The 21,441-nt window shown below is 43.2% G+C and overlaps 1 protein-coding gene across 1 annotated transcript in view; it reads left to right on the top strand.

Annotated features, from left to right (window-relative positions):
- LOC308083154 (CUB and sushi domain-containing protein 3-like) overlaps window positions 1-21,441 on the top strand; it is a gene marked incomplete at its 5' end in the record, with an annotated part of 383,054 nt that overhangs the window by 239,479 nt on the left and 122,134 nt on the right. The window contains 6 exons of the mRNA XM_080425319.1: window positions 6,781-6,885; window positions 14,375-14,493; window positions 15,888-15,957; window positions 18,357-18,473; window positions 19,041-19,250; window positions 20,475-20,663. Of these exons, the coding sequence (XP_080281445.1) occupies window positions 6,781-6,885; window positions 14,375-14,493; window positions 15,888-15,957; window positions 18,357-18,473; window positions 19,041-19,250; window positions 20,475-20,663 (810 nt within the window). The remainder of the gene's footprint in view (window positions 1-6,780; window positions 6,886-14,374; window positions 14,494-15,887; window positions 15,958-18,356; window positions 18,474-19,040; window positions 19,251-20,474; window positions 20,664-21,441) is intronic.

Below are 21,441 nucleotides of genomic sequence, written 5' to 3'. Positions count from 1 at the left end.
GGTGATTGACGGTAGTTAAATACTCTACTGTGTGCAACTGTAACCCCCATTCTGTCCAACTATCCCAGAGCGACCCAGTTAATTTCCCCTACAGTCAGTACATGTCGCTCTCAGGCATACTTTCAACATGGACGGGTACAGGACAAATATCACAACTGATACATTTGTTTCAGAATCGTCAAATTTTCCTTCAGCAAGTGAGCAACCTAAAGGCTGTTTTTCCAAATAATGTGACTAATTCAAATCCATTGTTGTCACTCATGTCTAAAGGGTTAGGGGGGTGTGTGTGTGTGTGTGTGTGTGTGTGTGTGTGTGTGTGCGCGTGTGTGCGTGTGCGTGTGTGTGGGGGGGGAGGGGTGTGTGTGAGTGAGAGAGAACTCTTTGTTATAGCAAAGACTGAGGCAGACTTTTGGGGGAAAAAACATGCATGCATGCATGCACAACCGGTCTGACCCGCATTAAGTTGCATTTTAACCAGTCCGCCCTGTGACCTGAAGAGTTTGACACCCCTGGTTTAGGTGCTAGTACCAGAACTCTTACTGTATGTGTCTCCTTGCATCAAACACATGTTTAAGACATTTCTAACCAGTATACTGTAGTAAGAATGCATGATACAGTACATGATGAAACAAGACCATAGTTTGATATGGCGTCCTATCCTATGCTGGTCCCATGTTGCTCTATAGATTTATTTACATTGCAGTACTAGCGCCCAAGCCCTCAGCAAGCTCTTTTAATATGTGTGTAGTATATGGGCAAAGGCCACTCATCTACATAAGGACCTGAAGTGAGCGTGAAAGCCAATTTGCAATAGAAGCACTTTGGGACCATAGCCTTGTTTTTGCATATGCAATATATCATGTTTATCTTGCCTACTGTAAACCCATCAACCCTCACATATCCCTATGTAAGGCCTTCTTATGAATTTAGAAAATAAAAGTAGGGAGTTGAAAAGATTATTATTTTGCTCAATATTCCAACAAGACTTGTGGTGCAAACACATAGTATTTTTCTTCTTAAGGAGGTCCTAACTAAGTGAAATGACCCGGAAGTATCTACTGTAAGTGGCAGCCATGCTAAGAGCTGGTTGAATTCTAAGGAAAGGTGCTTCATTGCTTCCTTTGAGTTTGAGTTTATTTAGGATCCCTATAGCTGTTACACATTGCAACAGCTATTCTTCCTGGGGTCCTGGAGTTCTCTCCTTTAGCCCATTCAATCCGGTAACTCCTCTGTCATTTTGGATTTCTTTGGCTGTTCAAAAGTAGCAGATATACAAGCTCATAGATTGTAGATCTGCTATTTTTGACACAAATGTCGTAATTTTTCTGAAAAACTATTGTTGCTATATCAGTGGTGCTCAAACCTTTTCTTGTGAAGGATCTCCAAAATTATATGTTTTTGGCCACCGATCCCCATCAAAATATGTTGTTCCAGGGACCCCCCCCCACACCCCCCCAGAAGCAAAGTTTTTTTTTGTAAAGATTTACTTATTGACAGTGTACAAAGTACATCCATCCATTTTCCATTTTATACAACAAAGCAAGAAAGTCAAAAAAGTCAAAGAAAAAGACAATAGAAAAAAACAACCCTCCCCTCCAAGCCCTCCCCCCACCCCAGAATGGCACAATAAACAGCATTGACTACAACAACCTTCGCAGTAACAGCAACTTATTTTAACCTCAACCAAGAGGAGTTATTGAAGGCAGAATATCGAGAAAATTTAATTATATATTTGGGGGTCTTCTCCTTACATTGTACAGGATCTGCAGAAGCAAAGATTTGAGTTAAAATCTGCACAAATGTTCAAGATGCATAAGTTTGTTAATCAAACTGCCTATCATTCTGGCATTAGACTGTTTTGCAAGAAAAGGAGAGGAGGCTTTTTTTTTCAAACATGTTCTGGATAATAAGTATAATATCTCTGCTGTCCGGCAGAAACCAGCTAACTAACCAAAATGTCACATTTCAGGAAATGACAAAAACAAAAAAGTGGAGTTAGGAGGTTTTGTTCATCATTGATAAGAACAGCTAAATGGACCTCAAAGCGCACAATGAGGTTGGAGGTCAAAAGGGGGTGGAGCCTGGAGTCAGCAAAACCAGCTAACTCCACCCCCCTTTAGTGGAGAAAGTTTGAGGATCCAATGGGGTTAGCTGGTTTTGTCAGAAGCGCTTTTTAATAGTTTTCATTGGTTCAATATGTTTTTAATCAACACACAGACGTAAAGGGTGTTCAATAGCACTGATTTATGGAAAAAAAATCAAAAGCGGAAAAATGGAGTTAGCTGGTTTCTGCCAGACAGCAACGATATGTAGCAGAGCAGTAGATGTATTGCATTTCTCAAATATTTATATACTGTATTATATCAAACTATGCGTGTAACTCATGAAGAATAAATCTCAGGATTCACATCAATAGGAAATAATAACCTCATGCTCATTTTTCACGGCATGGCACAGTAGTCTAGTCATTTAGAAGGGCTTGTCTGCCTGTCTGTGTCTAGAGCTAATCTCGCAAACTGCTGTACCATCAAATTTCTTGTGCTTACTGCAAATAGGCAGTTTTTTTCCCCCACATATGTTGTACACTTTTTGAATTATTTAACTTTACTTTTGCGATAGCACAATGTGAGCACACTGTGTGGTTTCTTTCATTATAAAAGGCAAACTCCCTGTTTTGCAACCATCATCTTTTATTAGATGACCAGCACCTCTGGGTGTCTACATGCATATTATTCTCTTTCAATCCCTGGAAGGAATTGCATTTTGCGCCCTATTTTAGTCCAGAGATCCTAAACCCACTATTTAGGGCTTTAGCATGGCGCAAGGGGCATTCCCGTGCAAAAGTTGCTATTTTGGGACACCAGCCTTATCCGCAAAACACCTGAACTACCCGTTACATAATAGGTGTGGTTTGGGCGTTAGAATAATAAAAACAAACACTGTGCCAGATGCCATTGCCTTTAAGAGAAGACAGGTCTGCTTATTATAAGCCACGTTGGGCTTGTTTTTCTGTAAAGTTGCTTGTAAATAATGGTAGTTCGAGTTGCGGTTGTGAGCTTGTAGATTGTCTATTTTCAAATAGCCGACATATATAAATATGCACATTGTTTAATAGCCAACATATATAGGTTTGAAGTGCTCATTTGGCCTACAGTCACTTCTTTTGGGCTTGTTTTCACAGACCTGGTTGCTTATTCCTCTCGCAAAATCTGGCAACACTGCTCATGTTCCGACATGAACTCTGCTACCACACTGTAATATTGGACACCATACACCCAAAGTTTACTTCATAGGCTCTAGCCTTTGATTGCCTTTCAATAAAACCATATTTGATATACATAAGTATCACCTACATGTTACTGATTAGAGAGAATTTTATATTATTGTAATCAGTTTATTATTTCCTGCGTAATCGATGAATAAAACTGAAGTGTGCAATTTGGAGAGCATTGTATTGCGCGCAGCACAAATTCTCTTCTTTAAATAGATCATCTTATAATATAAACACAATTGACACAAGGAATTGACACACTCACTTCTGCTGATTATAGGAACATTTTCAAAATTAGAATCACAGAGATTCGTTGAGAATTAGGAGAGAGGGAGTCTTTGAATGTTGTGCCGTTGTGCGCCCCGGCCGACTCCCGACCCCCTGCAGGAGAGCTCTACCAAACGAATTTGGCACAGCTGGTGGTTTTAGATGCGCTTTACCAAACGTGTGTCGGCAAAATAGCAATTTTGGGGATAATGCAACAACACGCCCACAGGCACACCTCCAGGCGCAAATAACGGAGTCGGCATAATAATAATGAATAGCAGTAGTTCACGGGTAGCGGGCAGTGGGTGCGGGTAAAGCAGTGGCAAGATTAGAGCCCTTTGCCTTTTTGCAAAAACCGATAGGCCTATATTGTGTCAAAGTGTAAAATTAGGCCTAATGGTAGTGCTGCTAGAGGAAAATCAGTATGGGGTGCACAGCAAATTTCATATCCAGCCAGTAGTGATTGACATTTGTTTGCCTGTAAAGTGTCGTACGGAGGGATAAACAGATTGAACAACATACTGTAGCCATCCTTGGAGCCCAACTGCCTGTAGTCTAGCCAAAGGGCTCGGAGTGATGAAAGCACACTTATCTTGCCACATGGTACCGGATTAGAAACTGGTCTGCAATTCATTTTATATTCCATATCCCAGTTTAAGAACCACATGTACAGTATAATGAGGGTTAATTTGACTTCTTTCAGAATTCGCTTTTCTAATTGTAGGTGAAGTTATCTCTAATGGTGGATATGTTATTTTGGAATGAAACTAGTTATACCTGTACTGGTTTGACTGTGTAGCTCTCTCACAGGGCTGCACTGTGGTATTAAAAGGCTTGAAATGGTTGGCAATCAATTTTATCCTCGGGGAAACTTTTACTATATTTAACAGTCTGCATGCAAAATATGTCAAGGCGTATAGGGCTGCAATACAATACATTACTTAGACCTTAATGCTTGAAGACAAATGGCATATTCTTAACTGTGAATGTCCCTGGAGTAGAATAAGAATTTTAATTCTGTGGTGCATGCTCCTACTTGTGGGTTCTTTCGCTCCAATGAATGGTGAGACAGAACCCAAAGAAGACATAATGGTCTGTAGAGATTCTGAACTTCTGTGACTGAGGTCATTCGAGACTTTAGTTTAGAGATCTAAAGTTTATGCGAATAACGTCTGGGACATGAGAGCTGTCCAAAAGTACTTCCAGCACTGCAGATGCTATTCAGATGTGCTTATCAGTGTACCCATAATCTCTCAAGAACAGATCCATCGCTGCGCTTGAATCTGTCGGTAGCCGTGTTGACAACCCTTGCACATTGGCTACAAGTGGGCGTGCCATCAGATCAGGAAGCAGGCCGCGCTTTACCCAACCAAATGTAGTGGGAGGGATTTACGTGTGTGCGGCTCGTTCCCCACTGGAACAAACCGAAACTCATTTAACAATAGTGTCCCCGGAGCCGACAAAACCACGGACAGTTGGTAACATTTTAACTTGCTCTTTCATCATAGAAACAAGTGGGCTTATAACCAAAACGATCCATGTTTTTTGGGGAGAAATGTTGTTAGTGTTCCGTGGAGAAATATTGTTAGTGGGAATGAAGACATAGTCGCACCACCGGAAGTGAAAGGCTGAAGGCAGACCAAAACCCTGGTTTCCCTGAGCACGGGTCCTCCGTACAGCTCCGCCCAGAGCCAAATGAATAAGTGAAAAACAGCAGAGGGCGCTGTTTTTCCTTTTTATTTGACGATGGGTTCCCAGATTGGTGTACCCATAATCACAGTGAAGAATGTCCTCAAGATAATCATGATGTCGATACAGTTTTTTACAAACATGGCTTCTGTAAAATTGGCTTATACAATAGTGAATGTGTGTGGACTGCCAGCAAGACTACGATTTATTCAAAGAAGGATAGTTAAAGGAGTCATATTTTATAATATTTGATGATGATGATAATAATACATCAGACTTACATACTGTAGTGCTTTTCTTGATACTCAGACCCTTCACTTTTTCCAAAACATGTCCAAATGGAAGATGGGCTTACACTTGTTCTTTGAGTGTAGCAACAGCTTAGTGTGTGGGCTGCAGTTTAGCTACACAGTGGCTAAAAATGTACTACACTTGACTTCATCTTTTCGAAGGCCATGTAAAGATCTATTTGCTTCCTGACGCCCAGGAACAGCACATTTGCCATGGAAATGCTCCTTATTTCTGTCATAAAATCTATTAACAACAAGTATTAACAGAGCTGGATGTGATTTGTAGGTGCATCTGTCCAAGGGATGAGATTGCAACAGTAGGTATAGGAGATGATTGGTTAGATGAGTTGGACTAAAGCGTTTTGTCAAATTGCTTCATTTCTAACTACAGAAATTATAGCAAAACGAGGCAGTTTCAAGGTTTCATATTTCCCCATCTCTTAGATAAACTGCTCATGTGCTTACTTATCAAGGAAGGGAAAATACTTTTTTTTTACAATAATGGATCCCATGGAAAAAATGAAAGAAACTAGCCAACAAAATGCTACTGTGGAGCTATAACTACAAATACGTGGTGTAGCATAAATGTTTTATAAAGTGTATTAACATAATTTACATCTCAATAATTGTATGCAGTTCCATTAATAGGAGGGTTTTGGATACGTGCCTGCCCAGCATTTCAAACAACCTGGTATAGAATCCAAGGTTATTTCCTACTGCCTGTATTACTGTGGAAGTAACTTGGCTCACTCTGGTAAAGCTGTAATCTGGAACTTATTCTAATTAACTGTGTAACTTTTTTTAATGTAAACATTTCAGCCCTCATTTCCCTCTATCAGCCACTATATGATTGTGCTGGTCTGTTTCCCTGCAGAGAGTCATGCCGCTCTGGCTGTATTTTGGTTTTGTTCCAGTGTACACTACAGTATTGATGTTCATCAGGGCACCGGGACGCCTGCCTGTCTGTTGGGGGTGTAACAAAAAAAAAGTACTGTACTTAAGTAAAATGTAGAGGTATTTCTTACTTTACTGGAGTATTTCAAATTTTCAGTACTTTTACTTTTCCACTACATATATCGATGCCAGGGTTAATGTGGTTAAGTTATCTAATCCCAGGTATAGGACATACAGTAAAACGTATGGATTGCAGCTTTAAGAGACAAAAGGAGAATAGAACAAAGGGTCTCTGCTGTACGCAATGTCATACTTGTGGATGTACTGTGCTATATGTCTGGATGCAGAACGACATTCTGTTGTTTTCAGGTACAACTATCCCCCAGCTGCTGAACAGCACCTCCAACAACCTGTACCTGACGTTCCAGTCCGACATCAGTGTGTCAGCGACCGGCTTCCACCTGGAGTACACAGGTATGAGAGAGAGAGCCTGACTCTTGTGTGAGTGTGTGTGTGAGGGGGGGGGGGGACTTCGCACTGTGCAAAGTATGGGAGGTGAAAGAGATCTTGTCTAGCTGGCACGAGTTGATGGGGAGAGAGAGAGAGAGAGAGAGAGAGAGAGAGAGAGAGTGAGTGTGAGTGCGGTGAGTAAATGTCTGTCAGCCTCTCTGCATGCCTGTCTGTATGTCACCTAACCTCTATTCATTCCTAATTTGATGCCTTCATTGCTGCATTCAGCACATCTCCGCCTAGCTGCCTGTCTCAGAGTGCTGGCCTCTCTATGATGAACCTCCTACTGTTCACAACTGCTTCTTGCAGCACTCTTCCCGCTTCTCTAGATACTGGTTTCCCAGGCCTCGTCCTGGTCTCCAGTCTCCTCTCAGTCGTCTTTTGTCTCTCTCATATTATTCCCTAAGTGACCAAACTCCCACCTCCCCTCTGGAGTTTTATATATCCCTCGTTCAAGCAGAACGAATTATCTCTAGGCTATTCTGCTATATACACTTGTCTGTCAATGTTCCTCCCTCTCCCTGCGATGAACCGCACCTCACGGATGTCTCTCCCTTTATGTGAGTTTGACAGTGGCCCGCTCTCTCCTACACCCTACAGCTACTTTAACGTCTCACTCACGCTACGAGAAATAATATTATTGGCTGTGGGCGGCTTTGTCATTCGTTTTCCATGGAGCGCTGCTGCAAGGATGGCGGAGAAAGTGCCCGCCACAGGGAGTGGAGATAAGTTTGCCTTGTGTTTGACAATTGCCTTGTACGTGGATAAAATGCGTGGCCACTATAGTGCGAGTGCCGCTGCAGTGGAACAGTCTGTCAATAATAATAGCTCTGCTACCACAAGCAGGTGTGGGATTACTTAACCTGCATGACCAAGCAAAGAGTGGCCCTTTTTCAGTTAGATCAATTCGGGCTTAAATGAATGATCAATGGTGCAGATAAAATGAGTAGTGATTAAGCAAGTCAATCTCTGTCGCCTCTGTGGCTGTGACACCCCCCCACCCCCCCCCACCCCCCCATTACTGAAAATTACCACGTTGTGTCTCACAATCAGCTCACCCTGAGCCCCCTCTCCCTCGGCCTGGAACTGCTCCAATGGTCTTGTCCCTCTCAATAGGCTTGTCTCCCTCTGAAAACTGACCCCTCCTACTGAGAGTGTCTTCACAGACTTGTCTCACAGTAGGAGCGTTACTCACAGTGTGCGTCACACAGTTGGCCATTGATATCTATCGACTTCCCCCGCTACTGCCTGTAAAGCAGGTTCAAATCACCTGCCTTTTCTGCTCATGAGCACACACAAACGTTTGTGTTTGTGGGATCAAGTGATATATCAAAGCTCCTCCCTAGAATCTTTTATTGTGTCATATTTTGGGGAGCAACCACATCAGCTCTCAGTATTGTTGTCAGTACCCTTGCCTGGAGGATTATTATGTACAACTGGTTCGAAATGCTGACTGCCTTCGAATGACCTCGCTCTTACTAACATCGGCTGAAGGGACAGTATTCTCTCTCTCCAGATAGAGAGCTATCCAGTGGTTTCTTTAGTACTGGATAGGAATAGGTCAGGGACGCCTTCATGATCGAAACCTGTGTTTGCTCCCACAGCCCAAATTTGCCGTCTGGGAACTCCCGGTGTCTGGCAGTGACTGGCCATGGTGGTCTTCTCACTCTTCCTTGGGAGCCAACCATACAAATGCTTGTTTGTAACGTACTCGTCTTGGTTTATGTTCAGTAGCGCACGTAACATTCTGGTATAGCACACATCCAGGGTCAGGTATTCACAGCCATTTAGGAGAACAGACTCTGCAGTCCCAGAACAAAAGCTGAGCATGTTATGTCAGGGGAGGTTGGACTTCCACACACTGGCCGTGCCATTCAGAGCGCTCCATTCAAGCGCTTTCTCCACTTAGAGGTGTTGTTCTCTTGACTTAACATATGAGCCCAGGTATTGGAAGTCATTGACTTCTTTCAGCACAGTGCCTCACGTTATCATTAGAGGTGGATGATCCGGGAGGATGTTATAGGTGATAACGACCTCTGGTTTCTTGGCATTTAGCCCAAGACCAACCTTGGCCCACTTAGTCTAAACTCATGGTCAAGAGCTCCTTTGCCTTTCATCATCATGCTTCTGTGTATCGAGTCAAATGAATTATAGAAATCGACACAGCACCCCTGTAAAGTTGTTGGTCTTCACCTTCTTTATGATCCTTCATAGGGCCAAGATCTGGGCTAGGGTGTTTCTCCCTCAAGTGGGGGGTCGATGGCACTCTGTATCCTGTACAGTATCATGTGGTACATCTATAGCAATGATTCATGTCATACTAATGCCATGGTAATTCTGGTTTTGCGAACACATTCCAGATTTTGACACTGGGATGATGTTGGAGAGAGACCACGTTTTAATTCTTAAAAACCTCTGGGGTAATGCTGTCTGGCCCAGCACTTTTTCAATGCTTCAGAGTGGATTTCACTCTGGCGAAATTGAATGTGAAGGGACCATCATCGATATTGAGATTTGTAAGGACTGGCGGTATTTCTAACTCAGCTCCATCCACTGTGTGTGTCTTGGAGATTGCGCCAGTGAGTGAACCAGCTGCAGGACGTCACTCTGTCTCCCAGTATGACCTCTCTCACTTTAAGTTGAGGATTGATTTTAAAGTTTTTACACCGTAGCTCTGTGTGTACTCTGTCTGAGTGTATCTGTGTGTTTGCCCTGGGCTAATCTCGCAAGCTGCCTGACCAATCGGCACCAAATTTCTTGTTTCACGCTGCCAGTAGGTGAAGGAAGTACCTCCATGCATTTTTATGGTGTGGATCTTCAGGAGGCTAGGCTAGCTGTCTTGACAGCCCTGTATGTATGTCTATCTGTGTTTGTGTCTCTCCCCCCCCACTACCAGTAGGCCAGCTTAGTACTTCCATACATCTTTGTATTCACATGAACATTTTCTGAATTATTGAACTTTAATTATGCTCGGATCGGGCTGAAACCATGCCCAAATTTGTGGATGACTGACATCATCAGTATGACGTCATTGATAATTATATTATAATTATATTAATTTATTCGTCATTTACAGTATAATTATGTTAGGCCTATAATTATATGTATGTATTGTAATTACAGTATGGTGTGGCTCTGTAAGAGATAGTTTTTCCTACAACACAATGTCTTGCTACAGTACAAATGGAATCATACGCAGGGAAAAAATGAAATGTTTGGCAAGACTGACATCATCAATATGATGTCAGAGATCCATATGGCAGCTGCTGCCTGCCGTTATTGGACCCTGTCTTGTATTCACATGCTTTAAATACATTTTATGGAATTCAATAAGATTTGGATCGTGCTCAAACCTTGGCCAAATTTGGAGTCGTACATCGATTGATGAATTTAATTCATCAATCGATGGGTAGCCTGGTAAACCCCCCTCCCTCCGGAAATCTCATTTGCATTTGATTTCAGGAAGGAGTCTGGCCTGAAGGCTTGTCTGGGCGTTTCTAGCCCGTTCACCAAATGGACGAGCCTATCAGCGTCGTCGCTCATCGTTCTGTGATTGACAGCAAAAGTTGGTCAATCAGGTGGCGAGTTCGAGTGAGCCCGAATGGAACCGAGTGCAGCCTGAGTGCAGCCGACCAAAAACGAACGGCAGCCATCTTTTTTGACCGCAGTGTTTTCTACTCTCTTTTAAACTTCAAAACGCTCTCAAACTTCTATTTTGAGGCGCAGAATTTACTTTTAAGATATCGTTTGGATAGAATTTAGTTGTTTAACTTCATATGTGGTCAATTAATCATGACAGAGCCTATTTAAAAATAAAAATTCAGAGAACCGGCAGGGGCGGGCAGTGACACGTATGTATCCGAATAAGGCAACTTATTTTGGGCATGGCCGTCTCAAAAGTCCCGTTGCGTCACATTAGTCTGGAGGTGGTAAAAATGCACTGGCTGAAGGGGAACACTGCTGATTGGCTGAAGGGGTTGTCAGTCAACGGTATTACTCAGAGAGATCATGCCAGACTCACTCCTGAAATAAATTACAAATGAGATTTCCGGAGGGAGGGTTTACCAGGCTACACAATGGGAACAAGTCCCCAGGACTTTTTTTGTGTTATCCTTTTAGCTTTAATGTCTTACTGTACCACGTGCTGTTTACATTTCTGACTAATAAAGTATTCAATCAATCAATCAATACATCTTAAACGACTGATGTCACAGACTCGCCACATGAAGTCTGAGATCCACATGGGAGCCACGGCTCTTATTACACCCTATCTTGATTTGATTCACCCTCATATTTGATATTGTTGTAAAGCACTTTTTGAAAAGCACTTATAAATAATGTTATTATTATAAGCGCAAGTCAGTTGCTGTAATTGACTGCCCCCTTCCCACCCAGTATGCTAGACTTTTTGGTTTTGCGTGTGTGATTGACATGCCTTCATTTCAAAGATTTTATGATGGAAAATCAAATTAGGTACTGTAATTCCTTTGAGTGCCTCATTGCCTCATACTCGCTTGGACAATCACATACTGTAGATGCCAGGTTGTTAAGAGCCTAGTTTAAATGCACCAAATGGCCTATTGAATGAGACTGCATTGCTTCAGGGAACATTTTTTGCTGGTGTCACAGCCTGCTGACTCAGCTAAAGCTCTTTGTTTCTTGGGCCACATGATTCCTCCAGTTTATTTCATTTTATTTATCTATCTGTCTATCTATTTATCTGTCTATCTGTCTATCTATCTAGATCATTTATGGTTTGCTACTTCACAAAACGTTATGTAAGTATGGTAGCAGACAATGCTTTACACATACTGTCCTGTACTACCAGCTGCCAAAAAAAATCATAAAAAAATACTGCAACATACTTAGTATGATACTTACTGTTTAAATTGAGTTAAATAGAAATTCTCCAACAAGTCATAAGGATTGTGTTGAAACGACTCCACTGTCTGTCCTACCCATTGATTTGTCTCAGGTGACTGCACCGAGTCTGATTCTGACTCTGTTCTGCTCTCAAACTTTCAATTGAGGTTGTTAATATGGCCAAATCCCTCTATTTCCTTTACCCCTTCGGCTGTTCTTTATTTTATGTACAACATCCCACTACTCAACTCTCTCACAACCACTCAGCTATTTTTACGGCATGGCACTATAGGAAGCCGCCTACAAATTAGTCTGTCTGTCTGGGGTCTAATAATCTCGCAAACCACTGGACCGATCATCGCCAAAGTCCATACTGTAGGCCAAAGAAACACCTCCATGTATTTATTTCACATATCAGAATCAGTTTTAGAGTCTTGTTTTATTTGTCACATCACAGGTTTACAGGTGTAAAGAAGTGGGTGTTTTGTTGTTGTATTCCATGAGAAGAGAGAGGACTGAGGTAGCGTGAGAGCAAAGGGAAAGAGATAGAAAACAGATTGAATAGAGCAAATACAAATATACTGTATACATAATATGCAGATAGCTTATGTGAAAGCAGGTATATGCATTATAGAACATTAGCATCAGGTGTGTATCATACTTTATGTATTTTGTAAATATTTAACTTTAATTTGATAATGGAAGTCAATGGCGGTCGGATCGGGCTGACACCTTGCCCAAATTTGGAGTCATACATTGACCACATGAAGTCCAAGATTCAGAAGGTCACCGGTTCGCCTCCCTGCGGCCCACCAATGTCTACGTGTTCGAAGTGTCCCTGAGCAAGACACTTAAATCATCATGACCGTCTGAGCAGCCATCAGCTGGGTGGAGCTGAAACTGTATTTCGCCCGTGGCATTAACAACGGTCTATCCCTTCCCTCCCCTACACCAAATCTCTTCGCCGAAAACAGCAGATCTACAAGCTCATGCGAGACATTGTGAGCTTTACTGTAATTTTTGGTGAATGTTAGCCTGTATTGTCGTCAAATCAAATATTTACCTATGATATGCCCAGAATAGGGATGCTAGGGTGCATGTGGTTAATACGGAACGTGGTGGGCAGTAAGGGGTTAAGTGTCTTGCTCAGGGACACTTTAACACATAGACTGGGCGAGCTTGGGTTTCCCAGACGGCCGCTGTACCCACTCAGCTACATCCGCCATTGTGCAACCATCCTCCCATGTATTGTATTTCTACCTGCTCTCTTTGCCGGTCTCTCTGAGCAGCCGATGTGTTTCCTTGTGTGTGTGTGTGTGTGTGTGTGTGTGTGTGTGTGTGTGTGTGTGTGTGTGTGTGTGTGTGTGTGTGTGTGTGTGTGTGTGTGTGTGTGTGTGTGTGTGTGTGTGTGTGTGTGTGTGTGTGTGTGTGTGTGTGTGTGTGTGTGTGTGTGTGTGTGCGCGCGTGTGCGCGCGTGTGCTCTCGCGTGTGTGAGAGCGAGAGATAGAATAGAACGTGCATGCATTTTTATGTGTCCACCTTCTCAGCATTTTCCTCAGCATGGTTATAAATACATGGTGTATGATTCGAGAATACTTCCCGAGTCTGCTCACTAATTATATGTACTGCTGTAGCTGAGGCACATGGAAATGTCTTTGTGTATTTACAGATGTACCAATCATATGGCACAGAAGCCTGTTGGTTTTTTTTCTCTATCTCTCTCAATTTCATAGAACAAAGTAGTCATAAGATATTTAATTGATGCATTGCCTATTTTCTGCACCTTCTGGCAGAAGAAAAGAGTACAAAATTAGAATGCACCAGTGGTTTTCATGAGTTTAATGTGGGACACCATTGATGACCCAGACTGAATTGTAATGAGGACTTTTATCTGTCACTCTCCCATGCATACAAAATTCTTGCAAGTGAAACTTTTTTACATCACAACAGCGGCAGCTCCAAAACTGAACAATAATGTATTCGTCTTTCTCAACTCCTAGATATTGGAGTGGCCTTACGACTGATTTATACTCTGTTGCGCGCCGGTGTTGCGTGTAACAAAACACAAATCAAGTCTTACGGTGTAACCATTACTGCCTTAAGATGTTAAAATACATTCTGCAATCATTTTTGTTCCAACAGAGCTAAGGGCCTCTGTCAAGTAATACGTAAGGGATTGCTTTGTAATTTCACAGTGATTGCTTCAAATCCTGATCTAAAGGATTTTGCGATCACAACCACCACTAGAATAGCCTAGTAACTTGTCCTAGTTTCCCAGTGTTATGATACGAACAGGAAGCCCCCCCAACTCAATTATTACGCAATTACAAGCACATTAAAATGAAGTAGTGTGTAATTACATGTTAAAATATGTGGCCTCAAATTAATTATCCTCTTTTCTCTATAGGAACAGGGTAATTAAATGTAAACACCTTTTGAATGCCAATGTAAAATTCAATCCTGTTGAGTATATGACTTATAAACCGTGAGTTACTGTTCTATATATCAGCGGTTATTGTTCTGTACTGTGGCCATTCTGTGCAGAAGAATGATTGCTGTCTACACTTGTGTGTTGTGACTCTGCCCTAAGCAATAGGTTTGGATTCGTGCCCGGAGCCTCTGCCCCCCAGTAACGGGCAGAAAGTGGGTGACCGCTACACCGTGGGCGACATGGTGTCCTTCGTCTGTGACCAGGGCTTCTCATTGCAGGTAAGGGAAGAGTACAGTTTTGAGGCATAAGATCTGGCCCTGCCATGGTAAAAAGGTAATTGAATCATATCTCCTTTTGCCTGGAGTGACAGCGTGAAGGGAATACCCCAAAGGATGAGCTAGTCAGTGTAAGAATAGAATATGATTTGTATGTTACTTGGAAATGTGCGTGCGTGCATGCGTGCGTGCGTGTGTGTGTGTGTGTGCGTATGTACTGTGTGAGAGAGAGATAGAGACCAAAAGAGATACTGTGTGTGTGTGTGTGTGTGTGTGTGTGTGTGTGTGTGTGTGTGTGTGTGTGTGTGTGTGTGTGTGTGTGTGTGTGTGTGTGTGTGTGTGTGTGTGTGTGTGTGTGTGTGTGTGTGTGTGTGTGTGTGTGTGTGTGTGTGTGTGTGTGGTGTTTGTGTGTAGGAAAACAGCTTTAACTTCTCCCAATCCTCCCGGAGTAGATAGCTGTGACGTTGTGAACTGTAGAGCCTTCCAGGGCTGTGGGCGATGGATAGATGGATGGTGTTAACAGTCGCCTCTCTAATCCCAACATTGACTTTTTCGCTGGCTAGAGCATTCAACCACCGACTTCTGCACATCCTCAGGCACACAAACATTGAACACCAGTAATGCACCAGCGGCCTTTCCCCAAAAAAAACTAACAACGGCAGCAGCAACAGAGCAACAGTAGTGTAGTGTTTGTGCATGTTTGTGTGTCTCTCTTAAGGTTTTTGTTTCGATGTGTCATGTACAAGTTTGATTGGATGAAAACAAACGCTTGCTTTTTCTTTTACACTCCTTTAGTGTATGAGCCTTTTCTTGTAAAGCTGAACTGACAAGAATACGAATATTAACACCATCTCCAAGTTAAAACTTTTATCCTCACCCCCGCTGCTATACAGTACATATCATATACAGTAAAGGGAGCCTGGAATGAGTTTTGTTGTTGTTTTGCTTCCTTCTTACATTCTCCCAGGCTAATGTTTCTCTGCAGACTCTGTCAGACCCTGAGTAATGTTCTGCCTCGACAGGAACCTCCTACCCCACCCCACCCCATCCCGGCTTAACACCATCAAATAATCACACACGAAACCTTCAGAAGGGATTTGGAAAAATCCAAAAAATATGAGAGAACACTAATTTTCACAAATCCACTGGTTTGATCCATCGCTCTTGCAATGTGAATTTACATAGAAGGATTTTTTTTCTCCCTCTTTTTTTTCCAAATGCTTTGGCATTAGCGCTTCGAAGCTTAAAGATGAGCCAAGCGATTTTCGTTTGATCTCCAGAGACTCCGGGTTTGAAATGTTTTTTCTTTAGTTGTTTCTTGTTTTCTTTTCGGGTATAAGATGTTGGAGCAGTGGAGTGCTGGTTGAGATTGCTGTTTGCTGTTTCTCCCCCTACAGGGCAACGCATACATTACCTGCATGCCCGGTCCAGTCCGGAGGTGGAACCTCCCTGTACCGCTGTGTTTAGGTAACGTGTTCCGACGTGCAGTCTGTCGACACACATGCTTGCACTTACTATCACTCTTTCTATCTCTTTCTCATTCTGTCTCCATCCTCTGTCTTTCTCCATTTCTCTGGTCTCACTCACTTACCCATGGGTACACACACACACACACACACACACACACACACACACACACACACACACACACACACACACACACACACACACACACACACACACACACACACACACACACACACACATCTATGCCCTCACAGAGGGCTTTTTGTTCTATTCAAGAAAGCATAAAGCATGAAACTTAGTGTAAACGTGTGTGTGTGTTGGGGGCAGTAGGGGGTCATATGATTTTTTTACCCCCTTCAGCTAAAAATCGATAAGTGTTTGTTCATTCTCTGTGTGTTGTTTGTTTGATTTCTGATACCGCTGATTGGAGTCTCCAGCCTCCCACGACAGCTCTGATGTTGACACTGATAGATTTCAGAGATTACTAAGGAAGCGCTCCACTTTCTCTGGGTTCCTCGCTGTTCCGCTGCCCTCAATTACACACACACAAACACACACACACACACACACACACACACACACACACACACACACACACACACACACACACACACACACACACACACACACACACACACACACACACACACACACACATACAAGCATGGCCACACTTTCACAAAAGCACAGTACATACACAGAGACACGCGTGCACAAAGACACCAGTGAACGCACACACGCTGCGCTCATCATGTAAATGCTCTCTCCCTGCGGCTTTCACTGTTCACCGCCGACATAAATCCCAGCTTTGCCGGTGACAACCCAGCTCCTGGACATACACTATGTGTTTCACGTTCTCGCTCGTTAGCCCAACTCCTCAGAGTTTAGCCCCCCCCCTACACACACACACACACACACACACACACACACACACACACACACACACACACACACACACACACACACACACACACACACACACACACACTCCCTCCCTCATGCTTTCCTTCTTCCCTGGCCGCATTCTCTTTGTTACACAAGGACTGACGTCAAAGCTGTTTTCTGCCCCCGCAACATGTACTACAACTCCTTCATCCACACCCCCGTATCTCCTCTCTTCGCCTTTCTTCTCATATTGCATACTGACAGGTCAAAAGCCCACCCCTCCCACCCTGAGCGCCAATTAAATCCCAAGACGGTATTTCACTTATTCTGGGACGCAAGGCTGGTGGTCCCTTAAGATGCGTTGGCAATACCCCATTCGCGTTTCCAACCACTTAGCACATAAATGGGCCTGTCAAGGGTGGAGAGAGAGGAGTGATTCAGCCAGGAGTTTACATTCATGCCTCTGGTGGCTATAATTGCATTACACATGGGGGTTTACGTAAGAGAAAGGTTTGTGTATGACGGGAGAAGGGGACAAGTTTAACATTCACAGCGAGTCCAGGTATTGTGAGACACAGTCTCAGGATGAAAAGAAAAGCAGGAGGTGTGTGTGTGCGTGTGGGGGGGAGGGGAGGAAGGGGGGGGGTAATTGATCAGCATCACGGTCGTACGAAATGGTGTCAGATGGCGTATTGAATATCGACGACCTCATTTATTTTTATTTTAAGCGTTGCGAAAACAGCAAATGTTCCAGAGCCTGTCATCTTTTCATAAACACCCGCTTAGTTGGTATTCTATACACACACACACACACACATGCATGTGCAAAGATGTACACAGACAAATAAGCTCCAATACGTACTGTAGACACGTGTGCACACACATGCAGAAATGTGCATGTCTCAAAAAAGCAGACATACAAATAAGCTCAAGTGGAACACAGAATGTAGGAAAACAAACCCATCTGATTTCAGCCCACACACTTCAGCTACAGATACACACACACACGCACACTCGCACACACACACACACACACACGCACACACACACACACACACGCGCGCGCGAGCGCACACGTACACGTACATGCACACTCTATTCTACATCCTCCCCACTTCTCTCCTGCCCACTTAGACATTACAGTACGTCCTCGAAGCACACATGCACTGACACGCACGTGCATATACACTCACACGCACATGCATGCACACTCACGCACGCACGCACGGACGGACAGACAGACAGACAGACACGCACTCTACTGTTCATACTCCCCACTTTAGTCTTGTCTCTCCTCCACATATGCCCACTTAGACATTACAGTATGTCCATGCACTGACACACACACACACACACACACGCACACGCACACGCACACGCACACACACACAATCACTACTCCTCTTCTCTGACACTCGCCATAACCTCTTTTTCACCTCTGCAGTTATTTTTTCTCTTTCCTTTTCCTCTCTCTTGGTGTGACATGTTCTCTCTCCTTGGCTGGTCTCTCACAGCTCAGTGTGGCGGCTCCATGACAGACTTCAGCGGCGTCATCCTCAGCCCCGGGTTCCCAGGGAACTACCAGAGCAGCCTGGACTGCAGCTGGAGGGTCCAACTCCCTATTGGCTTTGGTCTGTCATCTTCTCTTCTCTTCTCTTCTCTTCTCTTCTCTTCTCTTCTCTTCTCTTCTCTTCTCTTCTCTTCTCTTCTCTTCTCTTCTCTTCTCTTCTCTTCTCTTCTCTTCTCTTCTCTTCTCTTCTCTTCTCTTCTCTGGTCTGTCATCTTCTCTTCTCTTCTCTTCTCTTCTCTTCTCTTCTCTTCTCTTCTCTTCTCTTCTCTTTCAGTTTTTTAATGTAATTTCTGTGTTTGCTGCTTTTGTATCGCTCTTTTCCCTGTTACTCTTACTTGTAACCCTGCTTGTTGAGGAAATGCAGAAGGACATTTATATCATACATGTCAACAACAAAACTCCATGTAACGGACATAAAGTGTATGGTAAGATCTCGTAAAAGTAAAAAAGAAAAAGAAAACTGAGGGCGAGGAAATATTTGAAAGAAGATGCATCCAATTATTTATACATTTTTCAAATTACATTACCATTCTAACAGTTGTTCACCCCCCCCCCCCCCCACACACACACACACACACATAGTGTGAGTGTGTGTGTATCTCACTCTCTTTTATGTCATGCTTACCAGGGATCCACCTGCAGTTTCTAAACTTCTCCACGGAGGCGGTGCACGATTACCTGGAAGTGCGCAGCGGGAACCTGGAGACAGGGACAGTGATTGATCGGTTCAGCGGCTCCTCGGTGCCTGACTCTCTCTTTAGCACCACCCATGAGACCACCCTCTTCTTCCATAGTGACTACTCTCAGAACAAACATGGCTTCCACACCGTCTACGAGGGTGAGGGCAAAGAGGGGTCCTTGTGGAGTTAGAACCGGTTGTTATCAGCATCGTGACTGATGGACAACGGAAGTTGTTAATAGGAAGCCTACAGGGCCATCAGTCAAGTTAGATACAGGAAAGAGCAGCAGTTGCCATGGAAAGGCAGAGTTTCTTAAATGTTTTCACCTTCATGTCCGATATCTTGTCCTGCGACACAGCCACGTAAGAAACATGTCTTGTGTCATTGAAACTGCAGGCGTACACAGAGTATTTTAGAGTGTATATGTCTGCAGGTTACATGCAGGCACTTTCTCCCCCTCGGGAAGGAAGCTGTAACTGGGACACTTAAAGCGACATAATTCAAGGTAGATCTAGAGAGGATGATAAGACTCAAAGTATACCGGTAAATCGTTTTTCCATCTGATTCCTTCCTGGTTCCCTGGTACAATCTAACGACTGAAAAGGTTAGAAACACAATTTACTGTCTTACTTTCTTTTTATTTGTTTCGAACACCATACAATAAAAAAGTCACAATACAAGTAAAAATACTAAATATGTTAAAAACAAATAAATCTCAATGAACAATAAATCATAAATGTGTTCGAAAAGGAGCGGGAAGAAGCTAATGCTTATAATATCCTACCCATGTAGCTGAATGGAAAATAAAAAGCTACGTTTGCAGGGGCTATTACATGTTTCGAATATATGGGCAAAAAGTTAATTATCTGTGACTCTCTGCAGTGGCATTTTGTCCTACTGTGTAAACTGCAGAATCAAGGTGCAGACATGAATGCCAAATCAAAGAAAGGTATTAGCCTCTTTTGAATCTGTTTTGCAACAAAGCTTAAGGTTACAAGAGGTTTTTGAACATTCATTACAAACAAGCGAGAGTGGCAAAGGTGAGGCCTTGAAACACTTTGAGAAGCTGTTTTAAAGTTTTAAGGCTGAGAGGCCACTTACTTAATTCTGAATTGAACAGATTTTGTTGAAATGTCCTCTTAGTAAAGTAGTTCAGAATTGAACTTGAATTGAATTGAATTGTACGTGTTCTGAGATCCACAACCTTGTCGGTTCAGACCTTAGTTAGACTTTTGTTTTCTGAACCATCTTACGGTGTTCAAATGTTTTTTTGTATTTTTCGAATGCTTTGTTCTGTCACAAAATAATTTGATTTATTGTAATAGGTTATCCATTCATGTAGCATATCCCTTATCCTTTTTCTGTTGATGGTATGTTTCCAGCATATGAACTACAGAGATGTCCAGACCCTCGGCCATTCCGGAATGGAATCGTGATTGGTCAAGATTACAGTGTGGGAATGACTATCTCATTTGAGTGCCTGCCAGGCTACACCCTGCTGGGAGAGGCCTCTCTGACATGTCTTCATGGAGTCAGCAGAAACTGGAACCATCCTGTACCTCGCTGTGACGGTAACGGACCTTTTACTAATGCCTTGGTTGCACGTGACGTGAGCTTGTAGATCGGCTTTTTTTTGGTGCAGCGACACCGGCACGACACCGGCACACATTTAAGTATAACTCAGACTTAACAGAACTGTCTCCTGCCCCTCGTGCCTCGGGCACATGGGAGCTGTTCATGAATGGCACTGCAATAAGAAAGACGTACGGCAAAGCACATACAAATGTATGATTATGTGTCTGCCATAACGGACAAGGTGAAAGTCAGTGCCATGAACCTTTGTCATCAAGCAACAGAGTAAGTGGTTTAGAGAGCTAAGAAATAAGTACAGTATGTGCCACAAAATAGCCTCTATACGTACTAGTATAGGCTTTCAGTGTCCCCTCCCCAGCAACGCTATTCAGTCAGCCACTGCTCATCAACAGCTATTCTCCGCTTTTTGGTCAATTGAGACAATCCACACTGTAACATTTGATTTCCATTCATACAGTATGATTAAGCAGTTGCATTCAGAATAAAAGCAATGCGTGGGAAAGACAGAGAGCAGAAGAGGGAGTTTATACTTTGCAAAAAAACACAGTGTCCAAAGCACAAGCCATGTCTGCCAACACAACAGCCAGGGCTGTAGCATTGGCATCGCCCTGCGTTCCCAGGAAGGAGATGAGTAGAAAACCTACGTGCAATGTATTAGTGTGTGGGATGTGTAAACTAAAACCTTTAAGGTCTGTGTTGACTGTGTACTTGATGAAGGCCTGCATAAAATAGCTTTCCTTACATTCCGTGAAGGAA

The sequence above is a fragment of the Gymnoscopelus braueri genome, assembly GCF_963280865.1.
Source record: "Gymnoscopelus braueri genome assembly, chromosome: 4".
Classification (NCBI taxonomy): Eukaryota; Metazoa; Chordata; class Actinopteri; order Myctophiformes; family Myctophidae; genus Gymnoscopelus; species Gymnoscopelus braueri.
Note: the sequence above shows the minus strand (reverse complement) of the source record. Positions and strands in the feature narration are given on the sequence as shown.